At 43.0% G+C, this 21201-nt stretch overlaps 4 protein-coding genes across 4 annotated transcripts; 2 read left to right on the top strand and 2 right to left on the bottom strand.

Annotated features, from left to right (window-relative positions):
* Nucleotides 1-4577: 4577 nt before the first annotated feature.
* LOC133920025 (small ribosomal subunit protein eS30z/eS30y/eS30x) lies at nt 4578-5262 on the bottom strand. Its single transcript, XM_062364641.1, has 2 exons — nt 5130-5262; nt 4578-5046 (listed from the first exon to the last, which is right to left on the bottom strand). The coding sequence occupies exons 1-2, from the start codon at nt 5131-5133 to the stop codon at nt 4862-4864; spliced, it is 189 nt and encodes a 62-aa protein (XP_062220625.1). The 5' UTR covers nt 5134-5262; the 3' UTR covers nt 4578-4861.
* Nucleotides 5263-6099: 837 nt separating this feature from the next.
* Nucleotides 6100-9184, top strand: LOC133920023 (18S rRNA (guanine-N(7))-methyltransferase RID2-like). Its single transcript, XM_062364639.1, has 9 exons — nt 6100-6339; nt 6423-6498; nt 6734-6817; nt 6960-7015; nt 7519-7575; nt 7677-7726; nt 7810-7962; nt 8046-8184; nt 8800-9184. Exons 1-9 carry the CDS (start codon nt 6244-6246, stop codon nt 8962-8964), a joined length of 876 nt encoding a protein of 291 aa, XP_062220623.1. The 5' UTR covers nt 6100-6243; the 3' UTR covers nt 8965-9184.
* An 86-nt stretch (nt 9185-9270) lies between these two features.
* On the top strand, nt 9271-10992 carry LOC133920024 (uncharacterized). The gene is made up of 2 exons (XM_062364640.1): nt 9271-9588; nt 10604-10992. Exons 1-2 carry the CDS (start codon nt 9388-9390, stop codon nt 10784-10786), a joined length of 384 nt encoding a protein of 127 aa, XP_062220624.1. The 5' UTR covers nt 9271-9387; the 3' UTR covers nt 10787-10992.
* A 2008-nt stretch (nt 10993-13000) lies between these two features.
* LOC133920026 (uncharacterized) lies at nt 13001-20545 on the bottom strand. The gene is made up of 11 exons (XM_062364642.1): nt 20095-20545; nt 18871-18939; nt 18142-18234; nt 17844-17965; nt 16847-17042; nt 15896-16071; nt 15129-15258; nt 14477-14637; nt 14259-14353; nt 13978-14077; nt 13001-13471 (listed from the first exon to the last, which is right to left on the bottom strand). Exons 1-11 carry the CDS (start codon nt 20380-20382, stop codon nt 13426-13428), a joined length of 1476 nt encoding a protein of 491 aa, XP_062220626.1. The 5' UTR covers nt 20383-20545; the 3' UTR covers nt 13001-13425.
* Between the last annotated feature and the right edge of the window lie 656 nt (nt 20546-21201).

Genomic DNA, 21201 nt, shown 5'->3' on the forward strand with positions numbered 1-21201 from the left:
TCGAAATCCTACATTCTCGGCTCCTCCTCCTCCTCCTCGAATTCTCCGGTTTCTAAAAAGCGACACACAAACAATAACACAACACACAAATAAATACAAATAAATTTGAAATAAATATGAGACTAGTATGAATAGATTGGATTTGAATTTAGATGAATATTGGTGGAAGAATCATCGAAATTGGAGTTGAAACGGATGAAATACGGGCCTCAAAAGTTTAAATCTAGGAAAAAGGAAAATATTACTATGCTGAAGTTACGTTGCATTTGGGCTACACCGTAAGTGTGCTTGGTCCGGCTACTGTTCACTTGGGCTTTGTGCTGAGTTGGGCTCCATAGGCCACTGGGCCGGTTGATGTTGGGCTGTGTGCGGCTGGGCCTTGCGGGCCACTGGGTTGTGATGGCCTAGTGTGGCCAAGAGGGTCTTAGCGCCCCGGCTGAGCGACGTCATCGCTCGATCGACGGCTCACGACGGCAGACACACCGGAGCCTCACCAGAATGGCCTTCCCGACCATCGTTCTCGAAGACGAGTGCACCAGGAGAGAGAGGGAGAGAACTGCGAGTTGATTTTGAGTGGAGTTTGGGCAAGGGAGGCAACAAGGACGACTGGCGTCGTGTCGTCATTGGAGCGGCTCAAAGAGCTCGTTGGGAGGCTGGAGAAAGGGAGTTGAGCACATGGGAGGGTGGAGGTGGTTGAGGTGGTGCTCTTGAGTGGCTCATTGGTGGGCAATTTGGCTCTGCCAAGGAGATCGATGGAGGGGAACTCGATGCCTAGCTGAAGAAGAGGGAGAGCAGTGTGGGAGAGAGAGGTGAGGGAGGAAGTGGCCAATGCTTGCCTTGAGCTTCGGCGAGTGGCGGTGAGTTGGAAGGAAGCGCGAGGAGGGGCTTTTATAGCCGAGCGAGGGAGACCGGTGGAGACGACGGTGGGGTCTGGCGTGTTGCGCGTGCGGTACGGCATGAGGAAACATCAATTGGAGTCATTGCCGGCAGTGTTGCATGGTGGACTTCGCACGGTGCGGGGAGGGAGAAGTCATGCTCAGCAGTCGAGGTGGCGACATCTTTTTCTTTGTGGTCGTCGCGCGTAGAGGAAATGGCAGTGGGACGGCTATGCTGTGGTGTGAACTGACGACTTCGGGGCGATACGAGGCGACGATGGAGGCAGGTGGCTGGTGGCGGGTGGCTTGCTGGCGAGTCCAGTGGCCGACGGCTCAGTGCAACCACATGTGTGAGTGGGAGCGAGCGCGAGAGGAAGAAGGAGAGAGAGGGTCGGGCTGGCTAGGTGAGCGGGCCGCGGGGGAAAATAAGGGAGTGGGCCGGTTGGAAAAGAAAATAGAAGGGAGGAGTGGGCCGTAAGGGAAAAGGTGGGCTGGCTGGGAAGAAGAAAAGAGGAGGGAAAAGGATGGGCTAGAAGAAGAGATTGAGTCGAGAGAGAAGAGAAAATTATTTTAATTTTTTTGTTTTTTAAATGATTTGAAACAGGTTTGAACCGAGTTCTTTTTGCAAAGTTTTTTGGAAATTCAAGCTCTGAATATTAAGATGTTACAAATATAAGGCATATTTTGTAGTAATGTAGCTAGAATAATTACCACGCTTGAACTGTACCAGGCGTACTACTTGAATATAGAGAACGCCCACACGCATCCCAGGTAAAATGTACGTACAGTAACTGCACTGCACGAATAATTGAAACCTGACACATCTTGGTGCCTACGCATAAACATACCGCTCAGCGTGAATTTATACTGGAGTAAGCAAACTCTAACACACGGATGCATCGAATTCATTACGATTACTAACTTCTGGATTAGTACTATAAAGCCCGTGAACGTCAGAATATTATCGGAGTTGAACACGCTTCTCGTGAAGTTGCTATAAATCCACGAGCACATTCCAGCGTTCTAAACGGATGTGGTATCAAATTCAATGTTACCTCCTTTAATTATAAATACATATTATTTTGAAAGAAAGGGTTGATCAAACTTTTAAAACTTTAACTAAAAATAGTTTTAAAAATATTTAGTTTGAAATCTTAAAATCATATGTGTATATTTACCTTAAAAATGCTTACATAATATCACAAATTCAATTAATCTTATAAATATATTTTAATAGAAAATAGTAATCAAATTTATGCATTATAGATTGTGTTTTATTCGAAAGGAAATGTATATTATGACCGGAGAGTATTTGTGAGCAGCACCATTGAATAGAAGAATATATATATAAAAAAAAACTAGTGCATTTTGTTCTTCCCGGATTGCTAAATCAGCGTGGGAATATGTTTGTGCTTTTGTGCCCAATCTGAGGTTTCTTCGCGCACACTCCTAAAGGCGTCCTCGGAGGCGTGCGGAAGTGGAGTTTTCCAGCACGAATCTCCGCGTGCTGGCGGATGCGGTGGCAGGAGGCTGTCAGGCCTCGGGAAGACGCAAGCGAGCGACGGAGACGGAGGGCCGCGATTCTCTCCAATGGGCGGGGCAGCCCGGATCAGACGGTGCCCTGCGCGCTGCCGGGGGAGCACCCGTCTGACCGCCGCCTCTGTGTTTCCCTGACCTCTCGCTTCTGATTTCACTTGGTTTCCAAGCAAATCTGATAGGCTGGTCCCTAGTCCCTAAGCTATACTGGAGAAGCGAGCACACGGGTTGAATTGAAGATAAATCAGCAGCTGCCAGAATACTCACGAGAGAAGCATATGGGATACTCTACTTGAGGCAAGCAACAGTGCCATCCTAGAATGAAATCAAACCGAAATAAGTTGTATGTTTTTCTATCAAGAGAACTGATCACAAGTTGTGTTAAGTACATATTCAGAAAATGCAGCACATTGAAGGAGCTACCTCTCGTTGCTATTGGCCAGTGACAACCAGCCGCCGGTAACTTCGACGATTTGACACTCATTCATCGGTGCACGAGAGCTTGCCCCTTGATATTACTGACATATGGCCAGATATCAATTAGACAGTCGTTACAAACTCATCCCTGGAATAAAGCTACTAGCATTTCTTAGATTCTTAGTCCATCTTAATCATATTTCTTTTATTTCATTCTCTTCCTAATTACTCTTTTCGTTCCCGTTCTCTTTATTTTCTCTCATCTCGAAAGAATTTATAAAAAGAAAGTAAAGAAACCCGTTTAAAAAAATGATTTTGAGAATCCCTTCATCACGTAAAAAAACCCGTTAAAATGCTGAAAAAAATAAAAATCCAATAGATCGGTCCACGAAGAAAATTGCTTGAGAATGTTCTTATGGTGGTCATCATCGGGATCGGGCTTTCGCCGTAGGCTGCCTGACAGGAATGGACGGCTCTGTAGCTCAGCGGCGCCCGCGCCTCGGCGATGCGGATGTGCTCATCCGCACTCTCAGCTGCGGCCAGCATGGGTATGGGCCGGGACGAATTTGATTGGCTTGTATGGCATGGCAGCTGGGCGCCTGAGATGCTGACCCGCTGTGCCACCAGAGCTCCCGGCCTGCATTTCCCATTGGATGGAAAAGTGAGGCGTCAGTTGAAACTTGAAACAGAAGGAAAATGTGGCTTCACGGACATCTCTCCATATGCAAAACAAATCTCTCCAAATGAACCCCAACCCGTATCTCAAGGTATCATCGTTACAGGTTTCTGTGGAGTGGACAACGCTTCAATGGGATCATACCTGCAAGACTATTAATCACAATTGCACAAACTACCGCTTTCAGTGCCACATAGATGAACTGAAAAAAAATTTGGCTATCAGTCAAGATTCTAGTGCTCTACCAAACAAGCAAATTAACTGTCAAAATTCAGATATAAGCCAGGAGAACTCCTTTGATCTAAAAAAACTGTGAAAATTAAGAAGGATAGGCTCGAGTGAAGGAGCGTCAATACTCAATACATCATATTTGCAAGGCTTCTGATCAACATTGCACGGTCTGATCTCACTGCTAGCAATTTCAGTGCCCACACAGAATAAACTGGAACAAACTGGACTAACAATCAGATTCATGTGCTCTACTAAACGAGCAAATTCGCTGTTTAAAAAATGCAGACGAACACCTAGTCGACATGTTTCCAACATTCCAGATAACCAAAAAGATCACCACCACAGGCAACTTGATCAGAGACACTGTCAGTTTTTGTCTTTGAACAGGGGGCGAGGTGAGGCGTCAGTTGAAACACGAGAAAAATGTGGCTTCAAGAGCATCCCTCCATATGCAAAACAAGCCAATCAAAGAGATTTAAACTCAAATCTCACCACCTTCAGATTTGCTGTGAAACTCTCCATAACCAAAACAAATCAGACGCTAACCTGTTTAAATTTAGAAGCAAACAATTCACTAGAACAATCTGTGTCACATAGCCAAACTAACACACACGGCTGGTCATCTAGGCATATTATCACAGGTTACTGCGTAGTGGAGGGCATCATATGATTCAAAGGTAACATCATACTTGCAAGACTACTGATCAAAATTGCACAATCAGATTCCACTGCTACCAATTTCAGTGTCCAAAGAAAACAAACTGAATCAAACTTGACTAACAATCGAATTCCCGTGCTCTTCTACACAAGCAATTTGCCGTTAAATTCAGACGAAAACGAACTACTCGACATCTTTACAACATTGCAGATAACCAAAAAGATCACCACCTGATCAGATACACTGATTGTCATGTACTTCTACTCAACCAAATGATGCAATCATACTGAACAAGATTACAGTACCATCAATAGAGAAGGTTGCTTAGGTCTTTTAACTTATATCAGTAAAGCACCAAAAACTTGATTACTCGAACGAAACTACTAGGGAATAACGGAACTACTAGGGAACAAAATACCAAAGGGACAGGAAGCCATGCGTATGAAACAGATGGCCGGGGGTCTAGATCTACTTCTCGGAGGAGTTGGGGCCGCGCTTCTTGCCGAAGCCGACGACGGCAGTGACGAAGCGGCGGTTGTACTGCATGCGCTTGTGGGCACGGCCGCGCGGTTTCTTTTTTTTATCTTGTTTCGCCACCTTGGGCGTCTGCCCCCGCACCTTCCCCGCGCGGGCCAGCGATCCGTGCACCTTACCTGCAGAGAACTAAACGCTCAGAACGGCGATTCATATACAACTGTAACGCGAGTAGAGAACGAGAAGAAAAGGGGATCATTACCCATGGCGGCGGCGGCGGAGCTGGGGTGTTAGGGCGATTTGGTAGGAGACGAGGGCGCTCGGGCTGGTGGCGGCGGCTGCTGCTGGTTCGGACGATGCCCTAGACGGGTGGGAGTCGTTATATATGCGACGCGTAACTGGGCCAGTTGTTCTTTTGGGCTAGAGTTTAGGGCCCATATTTTTGGGCTGCTAATTTTTCACTCGACTGAACTTCTAGATGGTTTCAGTCGACGATCGTGAGCCGTCTGATTACAATAGTACGATCATAACATCATCTTCAACCTCCGAATAACGCCGTCGTGACGCAGCCATCTCGCCCCGACTCCCGTCTCCCGCCATCCCCTGTCATGCTAACCAAGGGTGGCTTGATGCCCCCGCCCCAGTGTTGGCCCATAGGAATTCCTCCACATCCCGCAGCCAGCGACGTTACCGCTATCTTGCCGCCCTGCCCTTACGCCTGCTTCCTCCACCGTGCCTACCTTCCTCCCTCAATCCCATTTCTAAATCTGACAGCAATAACCCAACCTCGACAAACTCCCTAACCCTAGCCCTTGGCAGCTGTTGGCCGTCGACTAAAATCTTATAAATCTTTGGTCAACTGTCCAATAGTAAATACGATATCTTTAAGATAATTTTGGAATTTTGCCATTCTAGATGGGTAGGCCTGGGCTTCGCAGTTTTGCCACGGCATGTAGAATTACCACTCAACATTGTTATTTGATTTTTTTCTACTATGCAGTTTTAAAATAACATTTTTAAGTGTTTTATATATACTATTAATTGACATAACGACAAAAACAAAAAGGCAATGTTTGAGGGGTAATTTTGCTAAATCAATTTTTAGTATGACAAATCTGCAAAGCCATTCTTTAAAGTGGCAAAAATTTAAATCTCTATTGTAAGGCGTTTTCCTCTAGAATAGTGCAAAAGAATGGCCCGTTGCGGCCCATTAAAAGCCCACTAAAACGTGCAGCGGGAACCACCTCCGCGAGAGAGAGCCCTCGGGTGCACAGCGGCGTCGCGGCGCGCGAGCACACCACCCACCTCGGCGGCGGCGGCGGTTGCGCGCAGAGAGGAACCGAGGAGAGGGGAAGGGAAGGTAAGAGAGAGAGGGGATGCCTCGGCCGGAGGTGCAGGCGCCGCCGGACGTGTTCTACAACGGGGCGGAGGCCCGCAAGTACACGACCTCCTCCCGTATCATCGAAATCCAGGTGAGCAAGCGAAGCACCTACCCGTTTGATTTGAGCTTCGCCGATTTCGCTGTGCTCATACGAAGAATCATACCTTCTTTCAGGCGAGGATTTCCGAGAGGGCGCTGGAGTTGCTCGCTCTCCCCAACGATGGCGTCCCCAAGCTGCTTCTTGACATAGGTCAGCTTTCTCTCTTCGACTCCATGACATCTCGCGTAGGATAGATTGCGCACTAAAAAATGTGTTACTTCGACAAAAAAAAAGGTCTTTTTTGTTAGAGAATGCGTGACTTGCAATCGCATAGAATAGAACATACAACCCTACGTTGCTTTGATAAATGAAGGGGATATGGATATGGGATTTTATTTTGTAAATTCTTTACTTACGTTGGTAATTTGTGTGTTGTGATTGGCAGGATGCGGTTCTGGACTTAGTGGTGAGACATTGACAGAGCTTGGCCACCACTGGATTGGCTATGATATTTCAAAGTCGATGCTCGGTGAGGAAATCTCTTTGTTCCTTTCTTTTACTGCTTGTTTGGCAACAATTGGAAAGGAGAATGTGAGTTTAGAGGAGGGAGCTTTGTCAGTGTCTTGGTCTGTTGCCTGCTTCCTTTTCTACAATTTCGTTATTGTGCACAGATGTTGCCTTGGAGCGTGAAACAGAGGGCGACCTCCTACTTGCAGATATGGGCCAGGTATGATGAGCATTATACCAGTGAACTGGTTAAGAAATTTCAGTTTCAGATGTTATGTTCATGGTGTATGTTGTAAGCCTGCAGGGCAATGCTTGACTTGTACAATTCCTAATACTAGTATTGAGTCATATGTGAAGTGCCAGAAGTCATCCTTGGTAATAATAACATCGCGCGTCACTTGCATTATATACCATGATAGTTCTCAGAATCAAGTCTAATCACACTGTAGGCATAAAAGGGCCTTCAAAGTTCAATTTATTTGTGAAATGATAAAAATATTGAATCCAAGAACCTGAAAATTGTGTAATTGTCTTGTCGCATAAGCCTAAGTCTGCTAAATGGTTTTCTTTATATTGCACATGCTGGACTTTCTGAATTATGAATTTTATCATGTTTGTTGGTATTTGCTTAATACAACTACGCCACCTGTTCACAGTTGCTTCGCCACACTCTGTTATTTGTCGTACTTTAGGTTACTATATTCATATTAATTCATATTCCAGGGCTTGGGCTTGCGGCCAGGAGTTATTGATGGTGCGATTAGTATTTCAGCAGTTCAGGTAATCTTTAACCTTTCAGTTCTGCAACTAACTGATAATGTTTTATCTCATTCCTAATTCTTTAGTTCACAGCTGTGCCTTTTGTTTGTCTATATGTGCAGTGGTTATGCAATGCTGACAAGTCTTCTCACGATCCAAGATTGCGGTTAAAGTGTGTGTTTAAAGTTATTTTGTGATGTTTTTCTTATGTTGTCTGCAACCAATTTTTAACCTCGATGTGTGCATAATTTGCAGGGCTTTCTTTGGATCATTATACAGATGTCTAGCAAGGGGAGCAAGAGCTGTTCTACAATTTTATGCTGATAATGTGAAGCAGAGTGAAATGATTGTGACTTATGCCATGCGTGCTGGTTTTGCTGGTGGAGTGGTTGTTGACTGGCCTCATAGGTAAGGATTCAATTGCCTCATAGCACAGAAAGTCCTATATATTTCGTGTTTTTGCAATTATGGGCATGCCTTTCTTCTGACAGTTCAAAAGCGAAGAAGTCCTACCTTGTCCTCACTTGTGGTGCACCTTCTCTTCATACATCGCTTCCAATGGGTAAAGGTGAAGATGATGAGATGTGCAGTGATGATGACGAGAGCAATGACGAAGATGGCGACCGAACAGTAAGCTGGCACTTAACAGAACTCATTTATTGTTCATACATCACAGACCTATTTACTGTTTTGACGAATTCCCATTTTCTCCATTGTCTATTGCATTACTTGGCATTTTTATTCCGAGCTTCTTTCTTTAATAGAATCAGATGGTACTCTATGTTTATGAATGAAGCTCAGATTGAAGCAATCCAGTTAGTATGAACTTGCTACACCAGAAATTATTGTTACTTGATTAAACAGATCATATAGCCACTTGTGGATAGGAAATGTCAAATGTAGTCTTTGAAGGTCTTTCTAATAATCTATAACTAGCTTCTTTGGTATTACCTAGTAGTTCCTAGATGTTTAATTACTATAGATACCATTGTTGCCTTGGATGTGGTAGCGAAATAGTTGTGCTTGATCAAAGTCATCACAGGATCTCCTAGATGTTTAATTACTATAGATACCATTGTTGCCTTGGATGTGGTAGCGAAATAGTTGTGCTTGATCAAAGTCATCACAGGATCGTAGTCTTCTTGTTCTTCGCCATTTTATGTTACCATATCATATGATTGTTCTACCATGTGATCGTGCCCTGTTGTTTTACCAGCAATGAGCGAAATGTTAATCTTGATGCAGGTTGGCATATACGAAAGAAATAGGCCAAAGAAGAGACAAAAGACGAAAAAGAACGGCAAAGGAAAGGATTGGCTCTTGAGGAAAAAGGAACAGCTGAGAAGAAGAGGACATGATGTACCCGCAGACACAAAGTACACAGGGAGGAAGCGGAAAACCTACTTCTAACTCTGATCCTGTGGGATGCAGACGCCCGGCCGTGCTTGTTATGCCGAGCTGTGTACTGGTAGTTCATTAGAAGCAGCATGAAGGTTCTGTAAGAGTGAGGAATGTGTTTCTGGTGTACACCACATAGTTGTACCGCCGTCTAGCAGTTTTGACAATGTTGTGATAAACTTTCAGTTTTGTAGAACTTCTGTTGAGGATAAATGGCTGGTTGTTTTCACGAGTTTATGTGATATTGCCCAGTTTGTTTTCTTTTGACCCCAGGCATGATTCATCAAGTGCAGCAGTGCATTGTGCTGTTGGGTGGAATGGAAACTTTTGGGACTGTGGCTTAGGTGCTCACTGGTTGTCCTCCGACAAGGGTGTTGGGCTGGTGGCTCGGTTCTGGATAACGTAAACCAGCGGCGCCAAGCCATTCTTGCCTCGATGGCGGGTGCCTGCGCTGTCGCCGTGGCCAACTCCAACTTGGCGCCGCGCCACAGCTTCCTCCGCGTGAGCTGCCGGCAGAGCCCACGCGCGGGTGCGCCCGCTGGCGCGAGGAACCGCGCCGCCCGCGGCCGCGCGCGTCTCTCCCGGCGCGACCCCGCCGAGGCCGAAACGGAAGCGGGCGTGGGGCAAGCCCTGAAGGTCAGTACGGCAGTACCTCCTCCCTCCCCCGAATTCTCTAGCCTTCTCTCGAGCTCTCGCATGTTTTACTGCCTCCGCCTCCGTTCCCAAATCAATTCCAAACGCCTGGTATGCTTCACCTTCTCTCGCGGAGTGGCTTGGCTCTCAATTCTATCCGCTCGTCATCTATCGCACACTCGCAGTGGTTACACTGCCCATTCCATTTTTTTATACGCATAGGCCACAAGCCTCAGGTAAAATTAGGCATTCTCATGATTATGTAGCGCGAATTCGCACTCCAAAACAACCTGTTGGAGTCCTGACCTGACTGGCCCTAGGATCCAGGTGCCCTTTCCTTAAAAAAGATGGTGCATCTCACTGTATCTTGTGAGAATAGTTTTTTTTAACGGAAAACAGTGGGTGAATCCCCTTGTAAAGATTTTATTGAAACGAACGAAGCCAAAAAAAAGGAAGAGAAAGAAAACACAAGAAAGAAAAGAAAAGAAAAGAAAAAAGGGGGAAGAGACACTATACAATAATCTGTAACAAGGCTAGGAACAGAGAGCTAAGGGGGGCATTCATTCTAAGTTTGAAGATAAGCTGTCTCACGGAAACACTCCTTCCGTATCTTGTGAGAATAGGAATAGTTTCACCTGTTGGTCGGATTCTACACGGATGAGGCCATATTGTATCAAATAGGCACCTATCTAATTCGATAGCACCTATCTAAGCCAAAAAAAAAAAAGTGGGGGGATAGATGGCACTTTGATCTCTAGTGAGCATAGATCTCTGAAGCAACGAAATGTTTTGCTCGAGACCTTCAGTTTCAGTAACCATTCCCTAAAGTTTAATTCCAATTTTGTATACTAGGATTCCATACATTTTCATGCCCTGGTGCAGTGCTGCCTTGGTATGCAAACGGCAGCTTAAGGCTGTTGCTTATTGCCGTTCGTCTTCCTGCCGCCATTAGCGATGTTTGAATATGATGATATTTTGGCCTAAACTAAGCAAAGGGTCTTGACACATGTTTAAACAGGACTCCAGCTACCTTTGGACATTGCTGCTCGGATCCGTTGGTGGTGCCGCGGCTATAAAGTACGGAAGCATTCTGCTCCCTGACATCACGAGGCCAAACATCGTGCAAGCTCTGCTAATGGTGTCCCTGCCTGTAGTAGCTGCAGTCTTGCTTTTGCTCAAAGCGAGCTCCACTGAGGACTGATTCAAGGACTCCTTGTCCAAGTTTGAGATTACCGTAACTTCTTAGAGTTTTACTTTAATGGTATCTTGTAAGATGAAAATTTGAGACTAGAGTTGAGTAATATTTCGAAGCTGTTTGGTGTGGTGGTCATGGCCACAGCCCACAGTCAGTAAAAACACTTGATAAGTGCTGCATATAAGAAGCCTCGTCCAAATATTTCAGGGGTACACGGTCTCACCTACTCGCTTGGCATACTCACAGTAGGCGGCACTCTTCTGAATCACAAGGTTTGTGGTGCCATCCGACCAAAATCCCATGGAATTCACACCAAGTCGGAGCCATATCGCACCTGAAGTCCTGAGCCGATGCTTTTAGCTCGTACCTGAAGTCCTGAGGCCGCACCAGAAGGCAGTGCCCCACCCGCTGCACCACCGACTAAAAGCGACTTCGAGTCACGCATCCTTAGTAGGGCTGGACGAAAAAGCTCGCAAGCTAGTTTAGGTCGTGCCTGATTTGGTTCAAAATTTAACGAGTTGAGTTAGAATTTTAACTCATTTAGATAACGAGTTAGCTCGAGCTAGCTTGTAAGCCAAACAAGTCAGTAGGCAACCCATATAACATTATGCAGACTATTAGTTCTATTTGCATAACCAAATATATACCTCCACTCCTATAAACCATAATGTAGCAACCTCTTTCTATTCTCTCGCAACCACCACAACTAGTGCTCGATGGATGAGGTTTCGACTGCTCAAGGCATGGACACCAGGGCTATGAGACCCAGGTGCTAAGTCACCAGCTGCCGATGACCCGATGAGCGTCGAATCGGCAACCGCATCATCCCTCAATAGCAGTCCTCAGTCCCCCGGCCACAACGTCCGTACCGTCAGCCACCCAGATCCCTATCCACCTCGACTGCTTGGCATCATCGCGGACCTCTGTTCACGTCTCCGATAGCCCGTCCACGTCATCCTCCATCATGAGGTACCCTTTAACCCTTTCCGTCCCATCTCCCGTGCTAGTCCTACTAGATCTAGTGCAACAACTGTAGTGATTTGAGATACATATGGCTATAGAAAATTGTGTACCCGGTTACTAGTTCGTCACAAGCTGCAACAACAACAACATCTAAGCAAGTCCAAGTTAAAGTTGTAATTGCTAGTCGCCTTAGTGTCATGGATTAGAACTTATTGTTTGATACAATCAATTTGTATGAATCAAATACTAAACACTCATATACATGTACGAATATAGGCATATGATGTATGTCTATATACCGAGATGGTTGACTTGTATAATGATAAGCCTGTTATAGAGAAATAAGCATAAGTGAATTGTTATTAACTGGCCTGCGAGCCAAACGAGCTGGCTTGAGATTTTAATGAGCTAAGTTGAGCCAGCATTTTTGCTTGTTATATTAACAAGTCAAGCCGAGCTGACTTGTTATCCAGCTTTGACCCTAAGGGGCAATTAGTCGTAACAGATGGGGCGATTCAATTTTATCAAATGGGATGATTTAATTTTTTATTTGGTAGTATGGATATGCCGATCTAATTTCTTGTTTGGTTGGACGGATAAAACTTAGACAGAGTTAGGCAAAATTTTATAGGATATATGTATCATATATTTATGTTTCCATCAAAATAAAATCATGCAAGATCTTTTTTTTTATTTGATTACAATAAATATCGGATAGCAAATCAGATAAAGTGTTTAGAAGAAAATATCATTAAAATGTGCTAATAAAAATACATTTATTCTAACCAAACAGAATATACCATATTTGATAAAACTTATTCAGAACATAGATGAGTCTATCCGTTTTTAACAGATGAACTCATCCAACATCTAATAAAAATATTATTTCTAAATGATGATCTCATCCAACTTACCCTTTAACTAAACGCTTATAACGTCCTTCAAGTAAACACACCCGTGATAAGGCAAACCTTAAGATATTCAAATTTCGTCAGGGTCACGCATGACCCCGATAAACAGGGCTGGCTGGTGGCTCCGCCGATCTCTCCGCAATGTCAAATACTCAAAATGAACACCCGTCAGTCAAGGCGCCAGTGGGCCGAGGGTGACGGCTGCGGCGCGCGTGATTGCTTGTAGGCGACGTGACCCGAGAGGTCTGCCGGCTGCCGCTCACTGGAGCGTTGGGGCGTCAGAACAGAACTAGGAAGCAACTGCAGCCGTCTGAATACTGACTTGCCTCATCACAAGCGTCAGAAATCAGAATGTGAGTGTCCGTTTATTCTGAATTTTGTCAACGAAAAGCCTCAACAACAGTACCCGAAATTTCACGATGCACTGTTGCAGGAATCAAAAGATATATTTACAACATTGTGGCTTCTCTGCGTTTGATGTCAGCAACCCATGACTTCAGACTACTATATGCACTTGGAAACTGGAAGTAACTGCAACTGCAACTGCATCAAAAATCTTGTTTTACAAGAATGACGCTAAAGCATGGGCCAACTAGATTAGTTGACAAGTCTCAAGTCTCTCCGTTGCCACTGTGCAGACTGTAAACCTTAAACCTGTCCAACAAAAAGAATGAACAGCTCGTGGGGATCCCAATGAATAGAAGAATTGCAGATTGGACTACAGCAAGATGGTAATTGAAGATAGTGTATCCCGCAGTAAATATTTGCAGCCTACAGGTTGTCTTTCAGCCACTTTGCGATGCCATTGGCAATGGATCTGAAAGAATTCAAGAAGGAAGTAGGTCAAAGTACAGGAGATACCCCAAACGCAAATGTTTGATGAACCAAATCAATCAACCAAATTATAATGTTTAGTTACGTTAGTCCAAATTTCAACAGAAGCAAACATCTACATTCAAACTTCCTGTTGCTACACTTGTACTTTTCCCTTTTAATGAGTATTTGGAACTGTTGCTACATTCAAACTTCCTGTTGCTAACTGTTGCCATAACCAAAAATATAGTTTATGCCAGAAAGAGCACAGTCAAAGACTTTATACCACCAGAAACATGAAAACGGGGCATAGTACATCACCTATATGTTCAGCATAGTGGAAAACCATTTTCAGCATGTAACAATACAAGATCAATGAAAATAAATAAATGGACAGAGGACGGTTGTCACCAGGGCTTTTAAAAATATCATACAGCCTTCTAGAATGACACATGACCCAAACACCATATCAGCAATGGCATTGTAATGAAATCAAGTTTTTAAAGTTACCCTGCAAAATCTGGAACTTTCTTCAACCAGTCAGCATCTCCTTCATTAGGTTTATCTGTATCTTCTTGACTAGCACCAACTTCTTTCTCTTGATGTACGGCTGCAACACAGATGACAGATGTAAGTCTTTAGTTTCTTTTAAGGAGTTTTCATTCCTCATAAAGCGGTGATGACAAGACACCAACAAACTTCTGATAGAAAAAACCAAAATAGGAATGAATTCTTTGCTGTGGGGAGGGAGGGAAAGAAAGAGATCGAGTTATCAGCATGTGCATGTTTACTTTTTGGCTTAGCGGGTTTTGGTTTGGCAGGTGCACGAGCAAAACCACCATCACTCAAAGATGCAAGTTCCTCAAGTAACTCCCTTTCGCGCCCACTGGAAGTAACAACAAATTTAATAGTTCAAGAGATAATAGTTGAGTGATTACGTAGCTCAATAACTCCAGGGTACTGGTAAAGTATTTAAAAGGTAGGCTCAAGTCAGAAAACATATTTTCACCTTACACGTTTGGGTATAGTGACCTTAACAGTGAACAGATGATCACCACGTATAGATGGCTTATTCAATTGTGGAACGCCTTGCTTCGCTAAGGCAATTACATCACCAGGTTGGGTACCTGTAGGTATTCGAAGTTCACTAGTTCCATCAACAGTTCTGACCTGCTCATGAAAATAATTTGAAAGGAATGGTCACACAGATCTATACATCAAAAGAACCATTTCAGGGACAGTTCTTTTCTTATTTGAAAAAAACATCTAGCAGCAATTAGTCTTCTTTGAACCATCCATGTTAGTTAGAATGGCACAAAACTTGTATCAGTTTGAGCAAAAACCAATCAGTTCGTTTCAATGAACATTGTGAATGTAAAGTAGGCCAATAAGACAATATATACACCTCCAACTCCAATTGAAGTTTGCTGATTACATCGGAGCTGGAATAAGGCAACCAAGCTATTTTGCTTCAATAAGCTGTCTCAATTTTTGCATGTTTTCTAATCTCCAGTTATCAAGTGAAGTGAGAAGTTCCAGGCATTTGTTTCTGTTAGTCTATGGAGACGAAATAGTTGCTTACTGAACAAGCCAGTGAACCTCCAGTGAACTATCATTGAAACTAAAAGTCACAATTGTTTAGCATAATGAGAAGATTTTACCTTTTTAACAGTGCCCAAAATAGCTTCAACGTAGCTTATTGATAATGTTGAATACAAGTTTATGCCATCCCTTTTAATATCTGATGGCTCCTCTATATCGAGGCAAACATAAAGATCTCCCGGGGGTCCTCTGTTTTCCAAAGGATGAAAGGGTTAGGCATGGGGTTTATTTGGACACCCATGCAAAGGGAGATATAGAAGGCAGGAGATGAGGAGCTTGAACAAGACAAATTGCATTCAAGCTAAAGCAAGGAAGGACATGCAGACATAAAGAGATATCTGAACATATTTTTTGAAGTTTTTTCTAAACTGCAGTTAGCATAACTTCCTTTAATCTTATAGCCTCCTTGAAAATGTAAATTAACACATACACAATACAAATTTAGTCTGCATTGATGTATGCAACTGATGCAACAAAATATCTTCATGCAAAAAGCACATGCATAGATCTAAAATCCAAAATGACAGCAACCATAAACTCAAGAATCCAGCATACATCTTGCGTGCCTTCCATTGACAAGGTCTTGTTTGACCCTAATCAAACACCTCAGTTGCATGCAATTTACCATGCCCTCAACAAAAGTTTAGTCCAAAGGTGTGCAACAAATGGCACAATACAAGTAAGCCTAAGCATCGCAAACCAGTAGCGCAATACAGAAGATCCATTTAACTGACTCTAGGACCACAATGAACTCTTGCGAGTATTTCAAAATGTTCAAGTATGAAGATAAGCAAGTTATACATTCAGTTCTGAGTGCTTTGCTTACCCTTTTGGTCCCGCATCACCTTCCCCACGCACACGAAGAGTACTACCTTTACTAACTCCTGGAGGAATTTTTACTTTGATCTCCTTTCTAACACGAATACGCCCCTCTCCAGAACATTTCCTGCAATACTCTGAAATGACTTCACCCTCTCCTACGCAAGTGGGGCAAATAGAAACCTACAAAATAAGAAAACTTAGTTTAATGTAATCATCAGAAATTGCAAAAGATAATCAAACCGAACTGAAATTATTACATAGAAAATAGAAATACAGGGCACGGGCTACCCAAAGGCTATAAGCATAGTTTATATTCAGCTATTGTGATGAAATGAAAGCTGAGTCCTTGAGCCTGGGCAGTCTTGTACAAAGCATTATTTATATGCTAATGCTAAGTGGGTCCATACAAAGGAGCAAAATAGCATCTCAATATTATAACTGTACAGTTTCATCTCTCAGCAACCAATTATTGCTAGGCAATTCACGCAGAAGGATACCTACAGTGTTCTGAATTTTTTTTAGCATATATTATTTTCTTCTGGATGTCTTGACCATATGAATTATCCATTTTTAATGCATAAACAAAAATAAAAATAACTCTAGTAACAGAACAACCAAGGGGTTAGCAAAACTTGAACTGGTGCTAATCTCCCTGATGCAATGCCAAAGCTAGCATGCTTTCGCTTTGTTCACTATTCTAAATGGCAAAGGTGTGATCCTTCAATATAATTATATTTCAAAGCACTTTGTTTGTAGTATATTGCTTTTAGTCTTCCTTCGTTTTGCTTAATGTTGTTTATTTTGGTACATGAGACCTGCAAATAGTCTTGTCATAAGCAATTCATTGTTTCAAATGAAAGCTGACATATTGTTGCCAAGTCTTAATAGTTCAATGTAAATCTCTGGAATAACAGTATGAAATTAAATAGTCTAAATAGGGATGCTCCATTGTTACCTGGGAGAACAGACCAAATGGTGTTTGCTCAGTTCGCATTACTTGCCCTCGCCCACCGCATGTGGAACATATTCTCATCTTGGAGCTAGCCTTTGATCCAGAACCACCACATGTATCACATGTTTCCAAATGAGATAATATGATATCCTTCTCTGTTCCAAATATCGCCTCTGTGAACCCCAGAATCACATCATATCTGTTGAGGTAAGTTTGTGTCAGTTTAGAAATTGTACTGGTCCTGAAACAATTCTAGAGCACAAAAACAAACAATGTACCAGAACTACAACAGCAGTCTTTGATATATTGATAGTGCAGCAAAAATGCAAAAGACAAAGGGAAACACAGAAGTAGTTGCTACAAAGACAAAAGAACCAAACAGGGTTAGAAAAAAACTCAGGAACTGACAGCTTCCAGCCCATGCCAGGTTACTGGTTTTGGCCTAAAATTCGAAAGTCATTATTGTTGTTTTTGCATGACTCCAGAAGTACTTGATGAGATATGTTGTTTTCAGCCAAAAGTTGTAGGAATACGAGTGTACAGAAAAACAGACTACTAGTTGCCTGATTAGGGCTCAAACTCTGGTTCTCGCAAAAAAATGCCCCTCATTGTGTGTTCCCCGTGGTCGTAGCGCAGTTGCTCAGCGATAGCGTGCGGGTTGTAGCTGGCTTTCGAGGCCTTTTCTCGACCTTAATGCAATGCCTTCGGGATGTCTCTCCCTTTGGGTCAAGTTTTTTTTTTAAATAAAGATTACAATTTCATCATAGCGTACACTTCTGCCCAAACAACCTATTATCACCAAACAATACATATATATTACTTTCAGGTGATAACAATGGATCTCCAAGGTTTGCAGGGTTGATAAATTTAGAAGTTTGTATTAACCACAATAATTAGTAATCCCATTCGCACAAATAGCTTTAGCAAATCTTTTTAAATAGAAAAACAACTGGTCCTCAACATCATTTCACTTCAACATGTCTTGCAAGTAGCAACAAACCTGATGTCTTCACCCTGAACAGCAGTGCTTCCCCTGCGTGTCCTAAATGTGCTCTGGTCCATACCAGAAAAACCACCCATGCTTGCTCCAAAGAATGTCTCAAACAGATCAAATGGATTAGCCTGCATGGAGAAAAGGATCAGGGAAAGAACTAAAAACTTTGTTTAAGGAAAGAAATATGGGCAACAGTTAATAACACTTAGTATCGTTATAAGCAAAAGAACTTGAGTTAATATGCATATAATCAAGTTGAAGATTGTGTGCTGTAAATGCTAGAATAAAGGTGGAAAAGCAGTACCGCGTAAGCTCCACCCGAGCCTCCAACTGCACTCTTAACCCCAGCTTCACCATATTGGTCATACAACGCCCTCTTCTTTTCATCTGACAGAACCTGATGACAATGAGATTCAGTATTCCCAAAATGGGTGACAAAAGACAACAGAAAACCAGAATCGTTTTTTATTCCGAATGAAATCCATCAAATAATGGAGAGTCAAGACTCAAGACCTGAATGAAAATTGTAAGATAAATATTTTCATGCAGGCAATCCTTCCAAACTGATTATCAGGTTGGCTGGATAAGACCAGTAGCACAGCACTACAGGCAAAACAGTAGAAAAAGTGGTGCAATGCTGCATATTTGAACCCATCAATAGAGTGGCTCCAAACTAATGGGAAAACAATAAGAACTCTTCATGATTCTCAAGTAGATCGTGACTACTCAGTTAAAAACTGTACATTATCACATGGAAAATTCAAGTTTCCATTTTCCAATAATAGTATCACAGATTCACAATAAAATATGTCACTTAGTAGGTTGATAAATCGTGCATTAAAAATTTTAACCATCAAAATCTCCTGGGAATGTTAGAAACGGTGTCTTCGGCCCATTTCCGTAAGGGCCCTTCGCTACATTATGCTATAAGGCTAAAGCATATCATCAAGATAATCAGAACAGTAGAGGAACACGTTAAGCAAATACTACAATGAACTGCATACCTCATACTTTGTTAAAGAAAACTGCATACCTCATACGCTGCACTTATCTCTTTAAACTTTTCAGTTGCTCCAGGCTCCTTATTAACATCAGGATGATACTAAAAATAAAATAGAAAAAGAAAGATGTCATGACATTTTTAAAAAAGGCTGAATCTAATTTTCCATTCTGAGAGCATCAGCAAACTATTGATAGAGAAAAAGCTTGTCATTTGGTAGATTGACAAATCACACATTGAATTTGTTAACCATGAAATTCAGCTATGAATCAAAAGCTTGAGAGCCTGTCACAAAGGGTGCTTTAGGCCCATTATCCTAGTAGAATATAGGCACTAAATAAGATACTCTGCTTGGTCCAAAATAGTGCCTTTGTAGGCTTCTAAAGGTGTCCCAATACCTACAGTCCTTAATAAAAAATTAAACAAAAGGGGAATCCGGGTGCAAGCATATTATTGTTGTGGTCTGGCTTTATGCAAAGCATATTTTATCATCCCCTGCGCGTCCGCTTCAAGCCCTCATATGGTCCTATGTAACTTTGATGGTTCCGAAAATGGCAGTTGCAAGTGACACATGGATTGCATATGTAGCCTTTCCCTAAATAGTAGCTCTCTATGGTCCAGTCTCCTGGTGTGACAACAACCAGCAATGGTGCTAGCGGCTCCTGCATGGCACACAGATGTAACTGGGGGCTGGGTTGGAGCTTTCGCATAGCTGGAAGCAATCAGAAAGAATCCTGACCCTAGGAAGGGAATGAAGCACTTTGATGCTATGTCGAAAATGAGACCAGGAAGTTTTGAGTTTCGATTCAGACTCATCTAAGTGTAAAACTTATGTTTGTGACTAGAGCAATGAAGTACTAACTGAAACCTCCGCAAGCAAGTACCTGCCCCTTAGCCCCCTAGCATGTAATCCAGCATTCACCAACAATGCTATGGATTGCAGAACAAATGGGGCCTTCTACAATGGGTGATGGGTTGATCTAAACTTTCAACATTTTCTGTATCACAATATCGCCCACGCTACAAAAGTTAACTAAAGGCGTTTATCCACACTTTAGCCAAATAAAACAATGTCACTATTTGTTCGACTCGACGAACTCCAATCATGTGGTCCAACCTCGTGACATTAGTTTAATCTTAACGAAACATGTGTTCCAACCTCATGACATTACTCTTAAACAAACATGATAAATACTCGGTAGTCACATGAGACGAGTAAAATTGGGGTTCGGGTGGGAGGCGACAAGCGTCGAACACCTGGCGCGCAAGCTTCCGGTAGGCGGCCTTGATGTCCTTGTTGCTCGCGGAGCGCGGCACGCCCAGCGTCGCGTAGTAGTCTGCCGACGCCCAGACCACCAGGCCCACTCCGCGGCGCCGCCACGGAGCCCGCCCGCGATGCCGCGGCGCAGCACACGCAAGCGGGAGGACGCCGCTCCTACCGGCGGCGGCGAGGTGGACCCTACGAGGGGGTAACGCGGCGGGGGCGCGGGAGGAGAGCGAATGATTAGAGGGCGCGAACGGGAGCGTGGACAGCGCGAGCGCCATTAGCGAGGTCGGCGCCTTCTAGAACCTTCTGGCGCGGCTGCTCTGCGTCGGAGGCTAGTGTTATATGGTCCGCGTCGTCTCAGCTCCTGTTACGGATGCAAGGGGCCCTGCCTGTCAGTTTCGTCGGAATGTTTAGATCGTCTGTCACTCGGTTTGATTCCTGCATCTCCCGCATGTAGAAGTGGATACGTAATTTTGAAAACAGATATGTTTAGATTCAGAAATATGATTTTATCTTTGTTCGTGAGTAAATCTGTCGTCTGTTCGATGAATAAAGGGATGTATCTGATTACATATATAGTTTTACTTGTCAGTGTTATAAAATTATTTTTATATAAATAATTAAATATAATTATAATTTTTAAATCCACTTATACGATATTCGATTCAGTTAATTAAATAAAAACTTAACTTAATTTGTCTAAACCAATATAATAAATTAAATACTTTTTTTAACAAATATAATTTTATTTAGCCTATTTACTCTCAGCTAGTTTATACAATACAGCTTATAAAACTTTATTAAGAACAAATACACTATCAAAGAACTCTTCTAAGATAAAATGGTGATCAAGAAGATGGGAGCCGGCTCCAAATGATAAGAGGACGTATAAATTGACACGGATGATGCTTGTCCAGTACCGAGGCGGATGGGGATTCATAGCACGTGATAATCAGTACCTGCCGATGGAGATGTGAAGTCAAACGTCGTCGTCGTCATCAACAATGCCTAAGCAACCAGATAATGCAAGACACGATCGACCAAAAAGATAGTAGGATTAACGATCATTATTAGCATCAACCTGAGTAATTAAGATC

This window comes from Phragmites australis, chromosome 5 (assembly GCF_958298935.1).
Source record: "Phragmites australis chromosome 5, lpPhrAust1.1, whole genome shotgun sequence".
Classification (NCBI taxonomy): Eukaryota; Viridiplantae; Streptophyta; class Magnoliopsida; order Poales; family Poaceae; genus Phragmites; species Phragmites australis.

Excerpts from the sequence above, each read along its gene's own strand:
- LOC133920023 (XM_062364639.1), top strand. The coding sequence starts at position 6,244 with ATGCCTCGGCCGGAGGTGCAGGCGCCGCCGGACGTGTTCTACAACGGG. Across the intron at positions 6,818-6,959 it reads TATTTCAAAGTCGATGCTCG|ATGTTGCCTTGGAGCGTGAA; the intron begins GTGAGGAAATCT and ends TATTGTGCACAG. Across the intron at positions 7,963-8,045 it reads GTTGTTGACTGGCCTCATAG|TTCAAAAGCGAAGAAGTCCT; the intron begins GTAAGGATTCAA and ends TTCTTCTGACAG.
- LOC133920024 (XM_062364640.1), top strand. The coding sequence starts at position 9,388 with ATGGCGGGTGCCTGCGCTGTCGCCGTGGCCAACTCCAACTTGGCGCCG. Across the intron at positions 9,589-10,603 it reads GCGTGGGGCAAGCCCTGAAG|GACTCCAGCTACCTTTGGAC; the intron begins GTCAGTACGGCA and ends ATGTTTAAACAG.
- LOC133920026 (XM_062364642.1), bottom strand. The coding sequence starts at position 20,382 with ATGGCGCTCGCGCTGTCCACGCTCCCGTTCGCGCCCTCTAATCATTCG. Across the intron at positions 14,638-15,128 it reads TTTTGGGCACTGTTAAAAAG|GTCAGAACTGTTGATGGAAC; the intron begins GTAAAATCTTCT and ends TTTCATGAGCAG. Across the intron at positions 13,472-13,977 it reads AAAGTTCCAGATTTTGCAGG|ATCCATTGCCAATGGCATCG; the intron begins GTAACTTTAAAA and ends GAATTCTTTCAG.